General features: G+C 48.7%; 3 protein-coding genes across 7 annotated transcripts in view; 2 read left to right on the top strand and 1 right to left on the bottom strand.

The window, feature by feature from the left end:
* cast (calpastatin) overlaps positions 1–17,788 on the bottom strand; it is a 71,302-nt gene that overhangs the window by 29,346 nt on the left and 24,168 nt on the right. For 2 of the 3 annotated variants that reach the window (XM_057030056.1, XM_057030082.1), the window contains exon 1: positions 484–528. The exons of the other annotated variant lie outside the window; for it this stretch is intronic. In XM_057030056.1, coding sequence (XP_056886036.1) covers positions 484–513 — 30 coding nt within the window. In that variant the 5' untranslated portion in view covers positions 514–528. Of the gene's footprint in view, positions 1–483; positions 529–17,788 lie in introns of those variants that run through there. 3 annotated transcript variants of the gene reach the window in all.
* pcsk1 (proprotein convertase subtilisin/kexin type 1) lies at positions 3,646–12,369 on the top strand. 2 transcript variants are annotated; one of them, XM_057030104.1, is made up of 14 exons: positions 3,646–4,114; positions 4,695–4,799; positions 4,923–5,045; positions 6,743–6,889; positions 7,350–7,426; positions 7,669–7,757; positions 7,856–8,028; positions 8,164–8,376; positions 8,483–8,583; positions 8,678–8,911; positions 9,538–9,695; positions 9,770–9,903; positions 10,045–10,206; positions 10,496–12,369. In XM_057030104.1, exons 1-14 carry the CDS (start codon positions 3,926–3,928, stop codon positions 10,910–10,912), a joined length of 2,322 nt encoding a protein of 773 aa, XP_056886084.1. In that variant the 5' UTR covers positions 3,646–3,925; the 3' UTR covers positions 10,913–12,369. The 2 variants fall into 2 exon arrangements, with proteins under 2 accessions (XP_056886084.1, XP_056886085.1); XM_057030105.1 differs by having other exon boundaries at positions 3,659–4,114; positions 10,499–12,369.
* LOC130524207 (globoside alpha-1,3-N-acetylgalactosaminyltransferase 1-like) lies at positions 12,801–15,215 on the top strand. Of its 2 annotated transcripts, XM_057030118.1 has the most exons (4): positions 12,801–13,266; positions 14,042–14,104; positions 14,179–14,795; positions 14,925–15,215. In XM_057030118.1, the coding sequence occupies exons 1-4, from the start codon at positions 13,233–13,235 to the stop codon at positions 15,132–15,134; spliced, it is 924 nt and encodes a 307-aa protein (XP_056886098.1). In that variant the 5' UTR covers positions 12,801–13,232; the 3' UTR covers positions 15,135–15,215. The 2 variants fall into 2 exon arrangements, with proteins under 2 accessions (XP_056886098.1, XP_056886097.1); XM_057030117.1 differs by having other exon boundaries at positions 13,023–13,266; positions 14,179–15,215.

Genomic DNA, 17,788 nt, shown 5'->3' with positions numbered 1-17,788 from the left:
CTCCTGAAGTCAGTCGTCTTCCTGCAACAGTCTAAAGAAATGCAAATAATCCTAATCTGAATTTCATAATCTAAGAGGTGGCAATACAGAATGGAAGTGTGCAGGTCATATTACTGTAGCACTGGGTTGGTAATTAGCTGTACAAGTTGACATGTACAGCATAATCTTACCATAAACAGTTTAGTATCTCTAACAGATCCTGACCTCTATCCTGGAGGACACGCAGAGCTCTATCTTAGTTAAATACACACACCCTGGCCTGTGAAGGCTAGGAGGGGCAGAATATAGGTAAAGCTAGAGTTACGCAATCATTTACAACTTTAAGCTCAAACTTTAAAGTCTTTTTTTCACGGGGAGCTCTGAAGTAGTGCCACTCAGACAGCATTCCAACATCCTGACTTTCATTTTCCTCCCTGACTGGCCTGGAAGGCTAAATTCCGAGAGGAAAAACGGCGCCAATGGAAAAGTTGCAGATTTACTCACAGTGCTCTTCCAGAACGCAGCATAAGCCATGGGGGCTCGGGGGTGACAACAACGGCCTAAAGGTTCACAGCAGCACTACTCTGCAAGCTTCTTCGGTCCTCAGCACGTCCTTCACTCTGCCTGTGCCACCCCCCGCACACACACATATACGCACCAAATTATCACGCAAAACCATCTCCGGTGTTTGCATCCGAACATTCTTCCGCATGCACACTGTATCCTGCGAAGATGGTCAGATATAGGTCGAGAGCGCACGCACGCACCGACACGCAGGAAAACACAAGGCATCATTATGATGCTTATCAGGCAAAAACCAACCAACCAACCCCCCCCCCCCCCCCCCAGCAGCTGGTAAACATCAACGTTTCCGTGCAGTTCCGTGACTTTACGCCATTTCGGAGCTCCTCTTCAAAGAAGCAGGAGGAGAAACTTACTTTCTTGTCGCCGGATAAATATACGTTTTACAGTGATATTCAGCACCTTAATATACCTCCCCCCTTCCTTGTTACCATAGAAACATGGCAGACTAACATTTATCATCCTTTAACATCTGTGGAAGGACACTTACATCAATATTCACATAACTATCTGACTTATAAGTGGACAAAAGAGTGATTATTCAACTGATGGTGTCAGTGTTTATTACATTTGATTTTACATAACAGATTTTAATTTATATATAAGATATTTAATTTCCAACACAATGAATTAGTGGTCCTTTTTAATTAGGATGTTTTACTCATGTTTTGATATTATTTCGGATGATTTGACCTCTGACCTTATGTCAAATGTTAACACAATGGGGTGCTTTTACAGCACTGGAGGGTTTCTGAAATCTATTTTTGCTCCAATAAAAGATTAGCAAAAGCATTTGATATGAACATTGTCATTTTCAGGGCAACAGTGGTGACTTATTGGATTTGTGATGGCGTCAACATAGCAACGAAATCAATTCAGATTTTCCTGTCCGATCCGCAGCTCTCCAGCCCAGACAACTTTGCCATTGTCCTTTATCTCCTCTTCTGGTCGGTGTCTGTCACTCCGATGACCTTCTGAGACAGTTCATCTGACCTTCACCCTCCCTGATAACATTGTACACTCTATCACCTACCCGCAGAAACGCACCGTCCCTCACCTGTGACGCGATGACAATCTGGCTGACACATCCGAGCGACATTTCCACAGCATGGCCCCGTGACATTTTTCCACTTTGGTTACTCCAAGGGTTGCTCAGAGTTGACCACAGACACCTGATGTGTCGCCAGTCATAAAAAATCAACAGTTATAACTGTTCTAAAATAAATGGTAGACATTATTATTCAGTGAAAATTATTTCAAGATTGTCTTTAGCTTTTATTTTAGACTGAGTCTCACTGAATTAATCCCAAATCCTGAGCAATGTTGCAGTTCGCCACCAGGGGGCGCACAGTATTCTTTTTTTGTCTTGTGCCAAATTCTCATCTTCTCCATCTCTGTACACTATAATGGTTTAGATCAAAACTCGTTACAGTTAAATTGAACTTAATCCTTTTTCATATATTGAATTTAAAAAATAGGCCTCCCCTTGTCTTGCTGCGCAAAAACAGACTCTATAATGTCATCCTGAAATTTGCCAGTCCAGCTTTTGTTATTGACGTTATGTTTTCCATTAAACCATAAATGCTGCATGTGTTTCCTACACCTAACCGGCTTCAGTTCAATGGTGTTCACTGAAGCGTTTGCTCTTCACCTGCGTCATCCTTTAACAACAAGCTGTGACTCTCCTAAAATGTCCATCTCTCGAGCTGGAAAAATAATTAGCTGACTCAGACCTCTGACCTCATTTATGTGTGTGTGTGCGTGTGCGTCTGTTTCTACTGCGGTGGAATAAGGAAGGCCAGATGACTGATTGCAGTATCACAGAGGTGTAATGCGGCTCCTTGCCGCTCAGACCTGTTGACAGAGACCCGTGATCAATACAAATAAAAGCAAGGATCAGCTTTTGCTGTAATAAAACCACATCTTATGTCCCCAGTCAGTGCAGATGTTGCTAGGTAAAGGTGGATACATTGCAGATGTGTTTGCCAATGGCCAGATGAGCGAACGTAGTATCAGTTGTTATCAGTTCTGGTAGGTTTAACTCACGATGGTGTACAAGCTGGGTCTATTTTTACTCAAACATTGTCTCTGTGCACCCAGCTGGAGGGTGAGGGTAATCGCTACTCGCGCTTCAGTGTTTGTTTGGGCTTCATTTAGCCAGTTTTCTGACGTGAACTTCACCACCAGCCTCATGTCTGAGGACAGAGAGCACTTTCTGTTCCTGACCCGGTGTTTCTGAGGAAAACACTCAAAGGCTTTCCTGGAACGCTCTGATTTGTGATGTCATTTTCAACCCAGCTCAGAGTGGTTTCGTCTTTCAGTGATGTAAAAGTAAATGTGCACATTTATCAGATTGTTTTTGACCATGTCTCTCTGTGCTTGGTTTACTCTTTAAGGTAGATATTTTTTTCCACAGTTGTGCAGTTTTATATTAAAGCAAACTCCCATTTTCATGTTGTACTATGTTGGGATAATCACACAAATGTTTTTCTCTTTGTGGTTGTGAGTGAGTCCAAATGTAAAAACAGCTGAATAGATTTATAAGACAAATGTGTTTGAGACCACCATGAATTCCTCTGTAATTAAAAGAACTATGCAGGTAATGTTTTACATTTGTGTTCCACTATGAAATAATATGCTGACCCTGCCGACAACAGTAGATTTGTTCGGAAGAGAAGAAAAGAGGAAGAATTATTTCTCAGTTTATTTTTGTTCAGCTGCAGAAAAAACAACCAGTATTTGATCTGCAGCTATAAAAAATATATCAATATACAGGCGTGATGGATGATAATGCTGCTGCATCGTATCCCAATAAAGATAAAGTTGTATTTAATAAAACCATGTTGTTCTTTAGCGTGGTGGCTCGTGGAGCTGTCCTCGGTGCTGGCCCCGCCCTCTTCTGTGACGCAACACCAGGAGTGTATAAATAATGGCTGTAATATTGCTTATTTCACGCTCTGGCTCTCCTGAACAGTGAAATTCACATATAAATACGTTCAGATTTTTCATTTTTATTGTGTTTCAGCCTCTCGGTGTATTTTTAGTTCCCCCTCCTCACTCGTTTTCTCTCCTCGGGGACTCGAACGCGTCTCCTACCGAAGGTGGACGCCACGCTGACGTCAGAGCATGGCTAATTTGACGTGTGCAGCCATCCCCCCCTCCCTCATCACATTTCCTCCCCTCGTTGCACCAGTAACTCGCAATTTCTCGGGCTCCTCCTGACCAGCCAAGCAGCGATCGGGCGGACCTCTCTAGATCGCCCTCCTCTCAATCAGCGCTGCTCGGATCGTACCTGCCCTCCAAACGCCACCAGGATTTCTGTCTTTTTCTTTCCCCCCCCTCTTCTGGCTGAATTGTCTCTGAGATGGAAGTGAGATGTCGCCCGGCGGTGATGTGTTGTGTCCTCGCCGTCCTCGGCTCCGTCCTCCCCGGCTCGCTGGGGTCCTCCTACAGGGACAGGCAGTACCTGAACGAGTGGGCGGTGGAGATACCGGGAGGACTGGCGGCCGCCCAGGCGGTGGCCAAAGAGCTGGAGTACGAACTGGTCCAACAGGTAAGTGGGCAGGCAGACCAGAACACCCTGATAACAATAATCATTTCTTATATGTGTTAAAATGGGAAAGGCTCCAGGAGGAAGGGTTGGGGGGGCATTAGCTGCATCGACTGGTCTCCACACCATGAAAGCAGCAGCTGGTTGCTCTTCCTGAACTGCATTTCCAGCACGTTTCCTACACCCGTGACTCACTGTTTACACTCCCCTGATAACTGTCCTCTCATTTCCTGGGCCCGTGCTTCACTGTTTTCCTCCAGCATTTCGGGCTGATTGATGCTGTCGCCCGCTGGACAAACACGCCGGGGTCTGGCTTTATTGGGACAGTTCATTAACTGGTTTCCAGGTAGCTCTGAGGAGCGGGCGGGGGGGGGGGCAATGATTAACTGAGTCCCTGGGTGTCATGGATACTGAGGCTGAATCCCGGTGGTTATGTTACATCACAGCGGGATGGAGGACAAGGAAAGTCAGTTTTCGAGGAGGCCTCGGTGTGGATGGTGTTTTCAGAGTTGTGGCACTGCGGTCACCGGAAATGTGCTAAATAAACCTGAAAGTCCTGGGTCACCTGATGGTCTCCCCACAGATCGGGGCCCTGGACGACCATTTCCTGTTCAAACACCGCAGCCACCCTCGCAGGACGAAACGAGGCGCCGAGCACATCACCAAGCGGCTGTCGGAGGACGATCGGGTGAGGAGCCACTTTCGCTTTCCCACAAGCTGTCTCTTTTCCCATTAAAGGGTGCAAACATGCTAAGTACATCTTTTCCTCCTGTGTGTGTGTGTGTGTGTGTGTGTGTGTGTGTGTGTGTAGGTGCTGTGGGCAGAGCAGCAGTATGAGAAGAGTCGCTTCAAGCGGGCGTCTCTCAGGGAGTGCAGGGACTGTCCTGCAGATAAGCTGTTTGATGACCCCATGTGGAACCAGCAGTGGTACCTGGTGAGTTTCCATCAAAGATCACACACTCACACACACACACGGAGAATGAAAAGCCAATTTAGCAAGTTTCGGGGGGGGGGGGGTTCGCAGGCCGCGAATTTGATCGGCAAAACACAAATGTAGCCCAACATTCGGTCCATGTCATCTGGTTGGGAGCCCTCTGCTGGCGGGCAGCTAATCTGCTCCCTCCCACGGCTACAGCTCATTCAGCACAGAAACCTGCTCCAGAAAAGGAAGCAGCTCTTCTGTAACTGCCCACTGGAAAAAAAGAGGAGATAAAACAATAGCATTCCATCAAGCGGTTCCAGCCAAAAGAGCCATTAGCTTAATTGGTGACACTGTCCATGTGGAGATGAGTGGGATGGAGGGATGATAATCCAGCAGGATGCGGAGCAGAGCGACGAGCATTAAGATCTAATTTGCCCTGAATGGGGATGTTTTAGCCCACTGAGGACGGTCGACCATCACAGCTGTGCTTCCGTCGCTAACGCTCACGTTACGTACTGCAGCCTCCAGAATAACTGACCCCTGCAGCCACCGTCACCCCGTTACAACAGCCATTTGAAGGGATTCTGCATCTAATATGAGTCACAAGCATTTGTGGAATAAAATAACAATTGGCCTTGAAGGAGAATCTGGGGCCGCTGTCTGTGACCGCGCCAGGATTGAAAGTGTTGTGATTCATCCGCCTCGGCCCGAGAGCTGCCGTATGTGCTTAAAAAATAGATCTGCGAGGTAAAACGGAGATCAGGGCCTGATAAGGAGACGAGTATCACCTCTCCTCTCCTCTCCTCTCCTCTCCTCTCCTTGTGTGGGTGACTGCAAGATCATTTAATCAGGGAGTGACTCATTCTTGAAACGCTTGAAACGCCTGTGTGTGTGTGTGTGTGTGTGTGTGTGTGTGCGCGTGTGTGCGCGAGTGTGCGTGTCCACTCTGGTGCAGAGAGACACGCATTAGCCACCGCGTACGTCCGTCATCCATCATCTACGGAGAAAAACGACCACCGCTAATGGCTAATCTCCTCGTTAGCCGTCCGTTAACTGGCCGCTCTGGAAGCGGAGAGAGCAATAAAAAAACCAAAAACAATTGGGAGCGTCTGTTGTGTGCTTACACAGAAATGTCCGTCTGGAACTGGTGCTGTTCACAGAGGAGGGAGGTAAAGGTGAAGGATGCTAGTGAGAGTGTTGAGTGGAAACAGAGCATCAAAGCAGGAGCCAGAAGGAAGAAAGAAGGGGGGCGGGCGGCGGGGCGGGGGGTGGGGGGGTGGGGGGTATATATCACAGGGATGAGTCATTTCTTGAGGTGGCGTTCTGCAGTCTGTGCATAATGCGCACAGAGCGTTAAGAGCATGGGATCCTTTTTTTCCTTCTCCTTGCAGGATTTCATGTTTAAAACACGTCCTTTAAGACGTATGGCCGACCTCGCGGGGGCTCGTCTACAGCCTCGGCGGTTTGAAGCACATCTTAGGTCAAACGTTGCTTCATAAAGCCTCGATAATTGTCAGCAATCTGCCTATAAGTGGCCTTAAGAGCGGACTCCAGCCCGGACAAAGGAAAGGCCGAACATCCAGTAATGAATTTCCACAAAGGTCAACAAAGCAATCAGAGAGACTTTTCCCCGCCGACCTTTCTCCCACGTATGATACGATCGCTCTCCCAGAGATGCTTCGGCTTGAATTTCTGGGTCTGTTTTCCAGCAAGACACGCGGACGTCGTCCTCGCTGCCCAAGCTGGACCTGCACGTGATCCCGGTGTGGCAGAAGGGCATCACGGGGAAAGGAGTGGTCATCACCGTGCTGGATGACGGCCTGGAGTGGAATCACACAGACATCTACTCCAACTACGTAAGACACCCGTTTCCATGGAGATAGCCTCCGTCTTCTGGGTCTGCCGTTGCATAGCAACTCTGCCTGTGACGCCTTACAGGGTGATTTGTTGAGGCAACTCTTATATAGGATCACATCCGCAGATCACTCCCATTCCTGAACGCAAACTGGGCTCTTTACTGGGAGACAAAACAGCAATAAGTTCTGTACATCTGACGTCAAAGGAGACGCTACGAAAGGGAAGCCAATTGTTGGCTATTTCTAATAATAGCGGTCTAAATCTGTTTTTCTGTTTGGCGCAGCCTTTAAAGCTTTTAAAACCTCTCCCAAAGATCTGCTGACATCACCAGACCATAGTCGGTTCAGTGGTCATATATGTCTCCATGACAGCAGATAAGCTCTTAGAAATCTGTCCGCACGCTGACGTCGTCTCGGCATTCAACCCTTTTATTTCGCCTTTTTTTTTTTTTGCTTTTAGGATCCAGCAGCCAGTTACGACTTCAACGATAACGACCCAGACCCGTTTCCCAGATACGACTCCACTAATGAGAACAAGTGAGTTATCTGCTCAGCAGAGACGTTCTGATACCAGCCGACCCCTCTCTCGTCAAAGCTTTTTATGGCTGGAGCTTGGTTATTGCAGGGCGCAGTAGTAATAATAATAACTCAGGATAAACTAAAGAGGGCATAAATTGGATAAACAAGGCCGAAGCCAGAAGGAAGGACAGATTGAGTCCAACCGCACCATTACCGCCATTTAGTGGATCATTCTGTGTGTTTGCCGTTTCCTCACACAGACACGGGACCAGGTGTGCTGGAGAAATCGCCATGCAGGCGGATAATAATAAATGTGGCGTTGGCGTGGCTTACAACTCCAAGGTTGGAGGTAAGCCCTTTGTCATTTAGACATCTATTGACGTGTAGGAGCGTCCTGCCCTCCAACAGCTCCCTCTCTCACGCCCTCCCTCTCTCTCTCTCTATCAGGCATTCGGATGCTGGATGGGATCGTGACCGATGCCATCGAGGCGAGCTCGATCGGCTTCAATGCAAACCACGTGGATATCTACAGCGCCAGCTGGGGACCCAACGATGACGGCAAGACAGTGGAAGGCCCAGGACGCCTGGCCCAGAAGGCCTTTGAGTACGGCATCCAGAAGGCAGGTTTCGTTTTAACGTGGACTCAGAACTGAGTCAGATAAGTTAATGAACCCAATTCCAGAGCCGTTTGTGCACAGTTGTGCACAGACGGCATCTCCCGCTAAATGTTGCGTTCTTTATCTTGTCCTCTGCAGGGCCGCGGTGGAAAAGGCTCCATCTTTGTTTGGGCGTCAGGTAATGGCGGCCGCCAGGGGGATAACTGCGACTGTGATGGTTACACGGACAGCATCTACACCATCTCAATCAGCAGTGCCTCCCAGCAGGGCCTCTCCCCGTGGTATGCAGAGAAGTGCTCTTCCACTCTGGCTACAGCGTACAGTAGCGGAGACTACACCGACCAGAGGATTGTGAGTGAGCTGTGCTAGTCTGTGCTAGTCTGTGCTACGCTATATCACAATCTGGGATGTCAGTGTTGTGGTGGTTGGAATTATTTTTCACTTTTTTCCCACCCAGACGAGCGCTGATCTACACAACGAGTGCACCCAGACCCACACGGGAACTTCCGCCTCTGCCCCGCTGGCTGCTGGGATATTTGCCCTGGCCTTGGAACAGAAGTACGCATGATTCCTCCACCACTCACACCCTGCAAGTCCTGTAATTCAGTGCTCATATACTGACCCGTCTTCCTGTGTCCCTGTGCACCTTCAGCCCAGATCTGACCTGGAGAGACCTGCAGCACATTGTGGTTTGGACCTCAGAGTTTGACCCTCTGGCCAATAACCCCGGGTGGAAGAGGAACGGCGCTGGGCTGATGGTCAACAGCCGTTTTGGTTTTGGCCTACTCAACGCGAAGGCCCTAGTGGACCTGGCTGACCCAGTCACGTGGAAGCGTGTGCCTGAGAAGAAGCTGTGTATCGTCAGGGACGATTCTTTCCAGCCCAGGTTTGTCGGTTATTAATGACAACAACAGATGCCGAGGCGCGGAGCAATCCCATGAATACCGACAAAGCATGAAACAGAACCCCGTCCTGCTGCTCCAGATGTTTCAGATCTCAAACAGTTGGGGGATTAAGCTTAGCTGCTTGTCTTGTCTCCAGAGCAACGTTCTGATAACAGCGGCGACGGCCAGATGGTTTTTTTTGTGCTCCTTAAAGTTCCTGTTCTGCGATTTGCTTTGGATTACGGGACTCAATAGCACCGACGCCCAGTTTCCCCGTTACCTTGCAATATCCCCGTCTAATCCAGAGGATTTGGCTCTACATTTCCGTCAATGCTTAGTGGTCTACAACCCCCCCATGTTTTACGCCAGCTTGAACACAGAAATCCTTTCATTCATGTCTGGGAGAGATGCAGATTAACAATTTTTTTTGCAAATGAATGAGCCAAAGCATGCACATCTGCCTGTGCACCTCATGCATGCAGGGAGTGTGCTCATTAGTCGCTAAAATGGGAGGTTTTGATTGGACGGCCACAATAATCATCTGTAATGTTCGGAGGGAGTGGAGCAGGAAGTGTTTTTATCAGCGGCTCGCGTGCTTCATTCTGTGCTATTTTCATGCAACCCTCAGGGAGCTGAAAGCAGCTGGGGAGATCGCTATAGAGATTCCAACCAAAGCCTGCGAGGGCCAAGAGAATGCAATCAAGTCACTGGAGCACGTGCAGGTGGAGGCCAGCATTGAGTACACCAGGAGAGGCGACCTGCACATAACGCTCACCTCGCCAGCAGGTGGGAGACAGAAAAACATGCAGTTGACTGAATTCACCAAACTCGAGACTGAGTTCCTTTGGATTCCCCCTCAGGAACGACCACGGTGCTGCTGGCTGAGCGGGAGAGGGACACGTCGGCCAACGGGTTCAGAAACTGGGACTTCATGTCTGTTCACACGTGGGGAGAAGATCCTGCCGGCACGTGGACCCTAAAGATCACCGATACTGTGAGTGACATGAGTGACAGTCACACACACACACACACACACACACACACACACACACACACACACACACACACGGCAGTCAGGACAACATGAACATGGTCAACCCCTGAGATCCAAAAAGCATCGTTTCCCTCCTCATAGTCGGGCCGTATGGAGAACAAGGGTCGGATTCTGAACTGGAAGCTGATCCTTCACGGAACCTCGGAGAAGCCGGAACACATGAAGAAACCAAGGGTGTACATTCCTTACAACGCCGTGCAGAATGACCGCCGTGGCGTGGAGCACATGGATGACATGATGGAGGTGAGTTTGGAACCGCATAAAAAAAAATGAAGGGCAGGGAGCCCAGATGGCAGTGGGTGTAGATGTTTCTGGGGGACATAAAAAGGTGACGGACCCATCGGTTGTTTGTGCTGCCTGTGTGCTGTATTGTGTTACCATCAAAAAGCTACTTCTATTAAAATTAGTTTTAAAAACAGCAAGAAATAAAAAATGCTGTAAGTGTTACCTTTTTTGCCGTCCTAACAGAAACACTAGTGTCATTGGTTCCACCTGCTGTTTTTGTGTGACTGACTCCTGTCTGTCTGCTCAGCAGGAGATCCAGCACGCCCCTCCACCTCCAAAGACAAAGGTCCAACGGCCCCCTCAGTCTTTTCTGCCGTACAAAGAGACCCAAACGGCCTCCAACCTCCCCTCCTCCCCCTCCGTGGCCCTGCTGCGCCTCCTTCAGACGGCCTTCAACCGCCAGAGCCCCGCCCTGCAGCAGCCCCCGCCACCCAGGGCGTCTTCCACCTGGAGGAACCAGCAGCCCCACCTCGAGGCCCCGGCGACCAGGCTGCCGGCTCAGACCCTGTACCAGGCTCTGGACATGATCAACAAGTACGGAGGCCCCGAGGACAATGTCTACAGTGACTACGCTGATGGCTTCTACAGGACCAAGCCTTACAGGCACCGAGACGACCGGCTGCTGCAGGCCCTGTTCCAGATGATAGGAGATGAAGAGAAGTAAGATAGATGGAGGGCTGGGGAGATATTTAACAGAAAAAAAGAAGCATGTGTTGTGTTGTGCAGCAGAGGAACAAGGCAAAGAGGAGAGAAAGCAGGGGTGAGGTGGTGGAGGAGGGGACTTCACTTCTGTCTTTTACCCCCAGATTTCTGCAGTTCTTCAGTTTTTTTTCCCCCAATCACCTCTGAACTCTCAAATTATTTCTTGTCATGCTTGAAAAGTAGTCTGGAGCCTGTCTACACCTTGACTCTTCCAATCAGCACATCATTTCAAATCTTAATAATAATTATTGATTGTAATTGTCAGATAAAATCTCAGTTCTTGTTGCATTTTTCGGGCTAAAGCTTTTCTTTTTCCGAATCTTTCACATTATGAGTCACCAAATCACATCAGGGGTCACGCTGGCCCCCGAAAAGATCCACTCAAACCGGGTAGACGAATCCACATGGTGGAATTTTTGCTGGCGATTTTCTTCTTGCTTCTTCTCAGGGTGTCGACAAACCTGGAGAGAAAAATAAAAGAAAAATTCTCCGTTTTTAAAATGTGCTTAGAGACAAAAGAAAATGTGCAGATGTGAAACTGCAGTTTTAACTATCGAAGAAAACTCTATTTAAAGAAATGTAGAACATGACAAACCTCCACTCTGGTAATACTGACCGCTGGAGCTCCGGGAAGCCTTTTATTTGAAATAGAAACATTTTCAAAGTTGGGAAGAAAAACCTCCTGTGCAATGTGTTTAATTTTATATAACTACAATGCTGCATCAAATGAAATATTTTTCTAAGGATCCTCATGGTTTATGGAAATACTAAATATAGCATGGGGGCCTGGACACGCGTATGTTCTTGTGGCATTCCCCAGGGTGGCTAAAAGGTCGGTGTGGTTATCGTCATGAGGAGGAACACTGCCAACGACTCTGCCTACAAACCTGTTGTTGCTTATTTTAACCTGTCTCCAACCCCAGAAAACCTTCCCCATGATTATCTGGATCCATCATGTTCAGAAAACGACCAGAACTCTGCAGAATAGACGCTCTGCACCTAAACTTCAAGCACATTCATCTTTAACGCCTTAAAAATCTGTATATAATATAATATATCCATGCTATTGAGCATTATCAGCTTCACTGATAAAGTCACAAACGTTCATTTGATGGTTTACACGAGTAGACATGCGTGCAGAGTCTCTATCCTCCGTCTGGGAACTGCCTGCCTGCTTCTCTGCCAACAAGGTGACAGGAAAAAAAGATGCTTGGGGAAATGCTTCACACGCACCCTGTAATCTATCCATTCTTTAGTTGGTGTAGCCTGTGCAGTTTTGTTCATCTTTTTATTTGTGCGACTGAGGCCTCAGTCTGACGTTTACACAAGCCGATGTTGAGTTAAAAATTCCGTATGGATGTGTGGAAAAAATAATAATTATATATATAATAAAATTTATCGTAATAAACAGCAAAGTGACCAATGTGTCTGCTTGAGTCTCTGCAAATATCTAGTCAGATATTAAGGAACTTTTGTTCTGAACTTTTTGTGAGGTTTATCTACAAAAGTATCGTGGCTTCTGCCTTGGCTTTAAACCTTTTAATTCACACATAAGTGACCATATTTGTCCATGTCAGGGGAGAGTTGTTCATTAAATGACTAAAAAACTGTATTCAAGTACAATTCTGGATGGACTTAAACATTTCCATTCAAACCGTGGTGCTCGTATTTGTGGCGCCTATCTGGTGTCCTCAACGTACATTTGGACTTGAAGGACAATTTTACAACAAAATGAAATTCAGCTCGTCATTTCTAATTTAGTGCTGCCCCCTTGTGGACGTATAACCTGCGACAGGCTGCTGACGTACCCAGGAGCCATTCTTCTTCCCGACAGCACCGCCCACGAACCTTCCTCACTCTGGAAAAGTGATGCGTTCAGAGTGCGTAGAGAACATTTAGTGATGTTTATCAAAGCGACCGTCATCCAAACACGGGGGGAAGTAAAAGGCGTTCAAACACTCTTGAACCGAGGTGCTCTGCCTGTCTTCTCAGCAACACTGTGCGGCTTCTCCCATTCACCCACATTCCGCCAACATCTGGTTGCTTTTGGTTGTCCTCCAAGTTGGAAAAACTCGGGGGGGGGGGGGGGGGGGGGGCAGGGAAAAGCGAGCTGAGATGCAGTTGTGTGTCCAACAGGGAGGGGAATTTTAGAAAAGCAAAGACAAGAAAGACGGCGAGGATGAAGCAGGAAGCAACAGTCATGGGTGGAAAAACCTCTTAGGAGCAAACAACAAGAGCAGCAGCAGAAAGACTGGTTGTTATTTGTCCATCAACAGGTCACTATGGCACTGCTGGCATTCTGCAAGACACCCGCAGGTCAGTACAACCTCTGCCGTCAGGTCACGTCTGCTTGTTGACCCCATGGTTGTCACTGGTTGTGGTGACCGCGGTCTCTGCACCCAGTGGCTCTAAAGAATGGAACAAACTTGGCTGGAGCCCCACAGGCCGCAGCACAAGCAATAGATCTGTGTGTGTGTGTGTATGACTTGCACTGATGGTCCCAGGAGGGCTGAATAATTCAGGACACGTCTGCATGTTTGTCGAGCGTCTCAGCTGGTAGAAATATGTCGGTCCAATGTGCAAAGAATGCTCATTCACATCTGTTTCCATGCAGTTGTCTGTTTGTAAACGTCTCGGTTTTAGCAGCCCTGCCAAACTCATCTCATCTTTTTTTCCCACGATTTTATAACCTGAATGTGGCTGCTGGACATCGCACAATTTACATTTTTTTCATGTTTACAGACACCCTCTGTATGGTTGCTATAGCTACACAATAGTTCTATGTGCAACACGTAAGCAAAAGTAAAATATTTCTTTGGAATGCACTTTTGGTTGGGGTCATTTGACCTTTCTTCGCTGACGGAATTTTCAAAATAAAAGCACTCTAATCTTTCTAGCCACCTGTTTGACTCCCCTGGATGATCTGTGCTCCACCTGCAACAAACAACTAAACACCTGCAACAAACAACTAAACAAACTAGCATGCTGACATGCAGCATGCTAGTTTGTTTAGCTAGTTACTTCTTCACCTCATATTTATGTTTTACAGATGTGGTTGATTGTGCTGGTTAAATTTGTATGTTTCCCTCAGGCCCAGTCAGGGTGACCAGGTTGCAGGTAGTCCTGTACTGTTTCATCTTCTTCCTCATCATATGTAAGTGCAGTAAAACAAATTCAAAACACATCCTGTCTTGTCTTTAAAAATAGAACTATAATTTGTCCCCTCAGATTTCCTCCGTGGGCGTAACATTGCTGTCAGCATCAAGTCACCCCGTCTGATTGTCCATGACCTGGGGAAGAGCAAAGAGAGACTAAAGACGCACGTCAGCACCAAGACGACGGCGCCACCGATGCCTCTGGAGACGTCTTGGGGGGCGCCGTTAGTCTGGGGCGACAGCAGCAAGTCAGCCAGGAGGAGGGCTAAACTGGCGGAGCGGGAGATCCGCACGGGCTTGGTGGCCCTGGTGGTGGGAACCTACGCCAAGTTCGTGCGGCGTTTCCTGTTATCGGCTGAGACCTACTTTCTCCCGGATCAGATGGTCACTTATTACATTCTGACCGACAACCCTCGCACTCTGGATCCGCCGGTGAAGCTGGGGCCTGGCAGGAAACTGACGGTGATCTACATAACGGAGCTGCCTGGTTGGAGCAGGCTGACCTATCGCCGCATGTCCCTGCTGGTGGACACCATCCGGAGCCCGATCAGCAAGGAGGTCCAATACGTCTTCTGTGCTGACGTGGATCAGGAGTTTGTGGCCCCTGTGGGCGCAGAGATCTTGGGGGACCTGGTGGCCACGCTGCACCCGGAGCTCTACGGGATGCCGAGGAACACCTTCCCGTACCAGGTGGAAGAGTTCTCGGTGGCCCATGTGGAGGATGATGAAGGGGACTACTACTACACCTCCGAGCTGTACGGAGGGAAAGTCTCTCACGTGTACATGCTGGCTCACGCCTGCTCTCTGCTCATCCTGCAGGACCAGGCCAACGGGGTCATGGCCAGAGGCCTGGAGGAGAGCTACCTGAACCGCTACCTGATCAACCACAGGCCGACACGCGTCCTGTCGCCAGAGTACAGTTGGTGGGTGTCAGACATGGCTGCCGACGTGCCCGTGCAGAGGCTGGTCTCCCTGGGACGGCAGTGCGGGGCCCTGGATCAAGACAAGAGAGACAAAATCAGATGTTAAACCAGGGAAATATGAGGGTTCTGATGGCCAAACCTAATAAAAGTTGCTTTTTTTTGGTTGTTTTTTTTACATGAGAACTGATGTTTTTGGTGTTGCGTTTACTTTGTGTGGTGGTCAAAGACCTGCGATGAGCCCGAGAACGTGACATTAACCCGGACGTTCTGACGGGTGGGAATAAAAGTCTCTCTCGGCTCAACAGAAGCTGCAGAATCTGCTCTCAATTAAAGACCCTGCTGCAGGAGCCACCTCTCGTTATCTCCACCGCAGCAGACCAATAAAGCGGAGAGCGACAAGGAAGGAATTGACCTATCTCTTTAAATGAAACCCCGTCCTCTCCATTAATGTCAGCCTCGCAGATATGGCCACACTGGCTTTTGTGGGCAGCAGCGATAAGCGTCAACAGCGCTCGCGCACACTTTCCCCTGCAGTGGCAAATCATTAACTGGGAGAGTCGCGTTTTCAAGGTCTTTAAAGAGCAGCTGGGTCGGAAAAAGTGGACACAACGGGATGCTGAAGGGGTCACTTCGGCTAGGTCGCCACATAAGAAAGCTGGCCCGCTTCAGCCTGCCTTTGAACCCAAACTGCTGGTTCCTCTTGCAAAGGGAAGCTGAACGTGACCGAGCCGTGAGTCAGCCGCACTCCTGCGTACTGTACAAACACCCTCCCACGGGTCCCCTTTTTTTCCTCCTCTGCTGTGCTGTTTTTTAATGAGCGGCTTAAAGAGCAGCAGATGGCTTTTTCACACTGCCAACAGAATCCGTGCTCGGGGCCAGATCGCCACGTGGAGCGCAGTTAAAAGGGGGTGGGGGAACTTAGTGGGAACACTTTGAAACAAATTTTCAGATGCTCAATGCAACTGTGGGACAAGTCTTCCTGAGAGGAGACCCTCCGCTGCGTGCGCCCGCGGCGAGCGCCTTCCTTTCACTCCACAATGCAAAGCAGTTTAACGAATTACTGCCTTAATCCCCATCATGTGGGTCAGAGGCGGCGGTCGCGGCTACAGACAAAAACTAAACGTATATCTGATTCCACAGGTCAAAGTATTGAGACACTTCTGTGACCGAACCCAAGCAGGCGGACAGAAGCAGGGAGGCCCGCGGTCATGTGACGGGTGTCAATACCCCCTCCTGATCAAGCGATCGACCCCTGCCGCCGCTCAGACCATTGCAGCGAGGTCGGAGGGGGACGCGCGGAGCAAAATCCGACTCATCCGGGCTGGTCTCGGCGAGTGGACGGCTGATGTAGCCACGTCGTCGTTGGTCTTCTTGTTAAGCTCTGAACAAAAGCCGTGTGGTGTTGAGGGATTCCCACTCTTTACGTTGCTCTTCAGCACCCATCAGGTGACCCTCGTGCAAACACAGGGGCTTTAGATTGAATGGGCCCACGCCGCCGCAAAGGATTTAATTGTTTGCACAGCAGGCAACCTGTCAGACGGCACATCTGGAATTAAAAGGGGAAAAAAAAGGTTTCGTGTGTCACCTGTGAAGGTAGATGAAGGGCGCCAGCAGGTGTGGTAGGCAGTCCGCTGCTTATATGGACAAGAAGAGGTAACCCGGGGAGGGGGGAGGTCATGTTGTTGCGTTTATGTGGAAAAATCTTGCCATTAAACGAACACCTTGAAGACGTTTCGGCATAATAAGGGAATTTTAGCAGAGCTGTGGAACCTTAAAGGAAGTTTTAGGGGTCGTGTTTGGGTTTTGTTGGCAGTTTACTTGTGTAGTAGAATGTGCTATATAGCTGCCCTTAAAAAGATACCAGTAAGCGTGCATGTGTGTGTGTGAGATGCTTGTCATTGAGATGGGTGGGGTAAGAAACTATGGTAATCTGCTGGAGTCACACAGGCTTTTTGACTCCCTGCCCGAGGCTCCTGCAGGCACCCGACATGTCGCACTAATGACCGTGTTTATGGCGCCGACACTATCAGGAGCAGCGGAGGCGCAGCTCACAGGCGTCCCGGGCTGTTTACACACGCTGTGATGTCACGAGGCGAATCGCTCATGTTTAGAAACAACATATGCACAGAGGAGTTCAACCGGAACTCTGGCAGCCTGAGCAAAAGGGTTCTGGAGAAACTGGCATCATCATATGTAATTATCATTCCCCTGTAGTTGAGACGGCGTTGGGTGGCGTGTAAAGCGGCGTGTACTAGACTCATCGCGTGAACGGTGTGCATCAAAAAGGGGCCCTTCCTGCCAACAGGCCGCACGTGCGGCGAAGGCACCTGAGGCCTCCGTGTGAATGGAATGGTGACAACAGACGAAAGGACGCGCACGTGCCTTCGCAATGGAAACTATCAACATCAGATGAACAAACAAGTAGCGCCTGGGAGAAAATAATCGAGATTATAAGGTGGCCATTGTCTGTCCACCCCCATTTTCTCCTCCCATGAGAAAATAACAGGTTTGTCAGATGAAGATTAGATAATTTGGAGGTAAGTCTGAATGCATGAGTGGAGGGGATCGTTAACAGTTTCAGAAGGGTAAAATTAGCTCAGCCATGTCAGCAAAAACATGAGGTGGACATTTTCTTCCCTCCCCAGGAGAGAGTTCATGTCTCCGTCTGAGACAAAGACTCCGGTGTCCCTCGTTAGGCCCTAAAACAATACGCATTCAACTATTTAAGCCTTTAAAACACTCCACTTGATCCCTATTGCG

Source organism: Takifugu flavidus, chromosome 4, assembly GCF_003711565.1.
Source record: "Takifugu flavidus isolate HTHZ2018 chromosome 4, ASM371156v2, whole genome shotgun sequence".
In the NCBI taxonomy this organism is placed as follows: domain Eukaryota; kingdom Metazoa; phylum Chordata; class Actinopteri; order Tetraodontiformes; family Tetraodontidae; genus Takifugu; species Takifugu flavidus.
The sequence above is the reverse complement of the archived record's forward strand: the minus strand, read 5'-3'. Positions and strand labels throughout refer to the sequence as shown.